The sequence below is a fragment of the Rhagoletis pomonella genome, unplaced genomic scaffold (assembly GCF_013731165.1).
Source record: "Rhagoletis pomonella isolate Grant_MI unplaced genomic scaffold, Rhpom_1.0 Rhpom_scaffold_12828, whole genome shotgun sequence".
NCBI classification, from domain to species: Eukaryota; Metazoa; Arthropoda; class Insecta; order Diptera; family Tephritidae; genus Rhagoletis; species Rhagoletis pomonella.
Window position 1 is genome coordinate 1 of NW_023471358.1, and position 4,505 is coordinate 4,505.

General features: G+C 45.1%; 1 protein-coding gene across 1 annotated transcript; it reads right to left on the bottom strand.

Annotated features, from left to right (window-relative positions):
* Positions 1-1,943: 1,943 nt before the first annotated feature.
* On the bottom strand, positions 1,944-4,482 carry LOC118756905 (the record flags this gene model as incomplete). The annotated part of the gene is made up of 2 exons (XM_036491642.1): positions 2,122-4,482; positions 1,944-2,054 (listed from the first exon to the last, which is right to left on the bottom strand). Coding segments are annotated over exons 1-2 (2,472 nt in total), but the record flags the coding sequence as incomplete, so codon positions are not given.
* Positions 4,483-4,505: the final 23 nt, after the last annotated feature.

The following is a 4,505-nucleotide window of genomic DNA, read 5'->3' on the forward strand; positions in this document are numbered from 1 at the left end:
CGAAACCAGGGGCGGCGTGAACATAGTTTTTGGTGGGAGCGCGGCCATCCTCCCTCCTTGAAAGCTATGCTTTCAATCGGTTTCTGCAGTTGGTGAAAATTCGGTTGGAAGTTTGCACACCTTAGTGATAGAGCGCTTATATATTCCCTCTGCGGTCTTTACTTGTACCACTCTTACTCTGCCATCTTCACCTGGCATGACGTCGATGATGCGGCCCATCGGCCACTTTAGTGGTGGTGCCAGGTCATCTTTAAGTAATACTAAATCATTTACCTTCAGATTGGGTTGTGCTGATTGCCATTTGCATCTGGTCTGCAGCTCCTTCAAATAATCCGGCTGCCATCGTTGCCAAAATTGCACTTGGATCCACTGGACAATTTTATATCGCTTTAGGAGGCTGAGTTGAGCAGATTCTGGTGGTGGTTCGGGGATAGCGGTGAGGGTACGCCCTATCAAAAAGTGTGCAGGGGTGAGTGGTTGGAGATCGTTAGGATCCGACGATATCGGTATCAACGGGCGACTATTTACCATTGCTTCCGCTTGACATACTACTGTATGAAGTTCATCATATGAGAGTATGTGGTTTCCAATTGACCGGCGTAGATAATGTTTTGCATTTTTCACCGCGCTCTCCCACAGACCACCAAAATGTGGTGATCGGGGTGGGATAAACTTCCACAGGATTCCTTCTTCACGGCAAAAGTTTTCTACCGAGTTGATGTGCTGCTGTGTAATGAATGCTTCAAGCAGATGTCGTAACTCTCGGCTTGCCCCGATAAAATTAGTTGCATTATCGGAGTAGATAAGCCGACATCGTCCTCGCCGAGCCACAAATCGTTCAAGTGCAGCGACGAATGCTGCCATTGATAAATCAGGCACTACCTCTAAGTGAATAGCCTTGGTGCTAAAGCAGATGAAAACTGCAATATACACTTTTATTGCAGCCCTGCCTCTGATTTTCTGAGTCATTAACAAGGGGCCACAATAGTCAATGCCTGTAGTCTCAAATGGGTGTGATGGACTGACGCGTTGCGAAGGTAGTGCCCCCATTATTTGCTCAGTGACAACAGGGCGAAGGCGATAACAAATTATGCAGTGGTGTATTACTTGCCTGATGACCTTTCTTGCGTTGAGTATCCAAAATTTGTCACGAAGAATATTTTGCAATGTTTGAGCGCCTGCATGAAGATGTTGCCGATGATAGTAAGTGATGAGAGTGTGAATGAAAGGGTGAGCATGGGGCAGCACGATGGGGTGTTTGGCGTTGAAAGCTAACGTAGAATTTTTTATTCTGCCGCCGACTCGAATTAGTTGATTGTGCAAAAATGGTGCGAGCTGTAAAAGCCTTGACGATCGATGAAGTGGTGAATTTTTTAACATCCTTTGGTACTCGTCACGAAAATACAATAGCTGAATATTTTTGCAGACCATTTCTAACGTTGCCTCTATTTCGCCGGATGTAATCATCAATCCCCGCTTGCGTTGAATGATCCACCTCACGTACGTAAATATCCGAAGAAATTTTTGGAAGTTGGTTATGTGTTTGTGAGAGGCGATCATATCATTTTGTTCCTTTGCAACCAATTCGAATCGTTGACATCGCTGTTCAGGTATGTCAGAAGGTATATCAAACGATGAACGTGGCCAATGCTCTTGAGGCAACAGTAAAAATTTTGGCCCATGAAACCATAAAGAATTGGCGATTATGTCATGAGCCGATGCTCCTCTGGAAACGACGTCAGCAGGATTGTCGGCTGATGTTACATGGTGCCACTTGAATTGTGATGTTAATGGTTGAATTCTGGTTACTCTGTTCGCAACGAATACTGTCCAACGCGACGGCTCTCCCTCGATCCAGGATTTGGTGAAAATATGTCAATAATTGATTTGAGCAGTTCCGCCAGCAGCAATGTAGCGCACAATTCAAGTCGAGGTAAGCTAACTTCCTTCTTTGGAGCTACACGAGACTTAGCGGACAGCAACGATGACGTCGTACCATTAGAATCGCGTGTGACCATGTAGATGCAGGCGCCGAAGCCTTCGTGCTGGCATATCTGCAAAGGCATGGATTTCAGTAGCGGTGTTGAAAGTTACATACCTTGGAATTTGGATTTTTTGAACCAGAGATAGCTGCCGACGAAGATCTTGCCATTGGGTGTAAACATCTTGTGGGACACTTTCATCCCAATCTAGTTTCAGTGCCCATAGATGCTGCATTAATATTTTGCATGAAACTATTATAGGGTTCAATAATCCAAGTGGATCGAAGAAGCTTGCAATTTGGGATAAAATCGCTCTTTTTGTTGTTTTCGAAGACGACGATGATTCGGTGTAGCTGAACACGAAGTTATCGCTCGATGGTGACCATTTCAACCCAAGTGTTTTAATGTAGTCTACGTCACCGAGTTGTACGATTTCTTCACGGTCAACTTGGGGAATGTCAGAGATGATGGAATTGTCATTAGTGGCGAATTTTCGTAGGGGAAAGCCCCCATGTTTAAGCAACTCAACAACTTGCTGTTTAATTTGGACGACTTCATCAGTGGTGGCGCCACCTGTCATGAGATTATCGACGTAAAAATCTCTGAGCGTAACAACTGAACCAATTGGTAGCGATTCTGCCTCGTCCTTTGCCAACTGTTGTAGAGACTTTGTCTGCAGCTTGTACACTTGCACAGAAGCGTTCTGTGATTCTCGCCACAAAATGCACTGCCAAGAAAAGTCAGCTGAGTTCATTTGTACCTGGCGGTACATTTTAGCGATGTCAGCCATCAACACGTATTTGTACGCTCTAAAGCGAAGCAGGATTGTGAAAATATCGTCCTGTAGCGTCGGACCGACGAGCAATATGTCGTTCAAAGACTTCCCATTCGAAGTTCGGCACGACGCATCGAAGACCACACGGAGTTTTGTGGTGCTGCTGTCCGCCTTTGTGACGCAGTGGTGGGGGATAAAATTACGAGCCTCTTCGGGGTTATTAAGCAGTGTCATATGCCCCTTGTTAATATATTCGTTGATGAATTCACGATATGTGTTGGCGAGTGCGGGATTGCGAGAAAATTTATACTCAAGAGATACCAACCTTTTGAAAGCAGCGTCATATGACTGCCCTAGGTTGCTGGGGTCTTCTTTAAACGGTAAGCGAACGATGAATTGGTTGGTTTTTGGACATCTGGTTGTGGTTGTTTCGAAGAAATCTTCACATGCTTGCTCCTCTGGCGAAACTGACGTTAATGAATTGGTGTGGTGTTCTTCCAATGCCCAAAAGGTTTGCAACAGCTGATCGAGAACTGGTTCTTCGGACATGGTGAGAAATGCCTTATAGGCCGATGATTTATTCAACGATGAGGTTTTTGGTGATGAAGCTATTGGTGCAGATGTGTTAGCGATGCCAGAAACTATCCAACCGAGTTTAGTTTTCTGCAGAACCGGCGAATTGTTGCGCAGCTTGATTTGACCGACGAGAAGCAAATCATAAAATAACGCTGCTCCAATAAGACAATCGATCGTTGCTGGCTCGTAGAACTGTTCATCTGCCAAATTTATGTTGTTAGGCAAATTCCATTTCTCAATGCTGACACGATTGCTGGGTTGACACGAAGTTATTGTCGGTATGATGACCGCTTCCAAAGTCGACGAAAATGCTGTATGGCGCGATTTTAGTACAACACAGCATACTTGCTGCGTTTTCGTTGTTGTAGATCCAATGCCCGTTACCTCTATGCTGCGCTTTTTGCGCGGTAACCGAAGATGTTGTGCAATTCTTTCGGTGACAAAATGGAGCTGAGAACCTGAGTCCAACAACACACGTGCGATGAGAGAGCTTCCCGCAGTGTTACATAAACGAACTAGAGCTGTAGCGAGAATGACTTCACCTGTAACGATACCAGCCTGTAGCGTTGTTGACTTCTCAGCCTTCCCATCTTCCATTTTGTTGTTGTCGTCTGCCTTGCTACCATATGTGCGATGCAGCAAGGTGTGGTGGCTCGCACGACAGTGCTGGCACCGACGAAGTGATGGGCATTGATTCGACGAGTGGTTAAAACCAAAGCAATTGAGACATAATTTTAACCGTTTAATCAAATTGTACCGCTCAAGAGGATCAATTTTCATGAACTTCACACAATTGAATGCATTATGATATGGCCTTGTTTCACAAAGTGGACATTTCGACGATGCAGTTGTGGTGGTGAAAGAGAGCTGTTTCGATGAATATGGTTTCGATGTAGGATTTTTGTGACTGGCGGAACCATCTGAGCTTGATTGATTGGCTTCGATGATATTGAACGTTTGGCATCGGCGTTCGAGAAAATCTGCCAAATCGTTCCATGTTGGAAGCTGCAAGGTGGTTACTGACTTTCGATCAAATTTAGCAGCCACTTCTTCTTCCCATTTGCTTCGCGTATTTTCGTCTAGCTTAGACGTTACCAGGTGAAGAATTATTCCATCAGCAATTTGAATGGTGGTCGCCAGCGATTGCATGGCGCGCAGATTAGCATTAATGC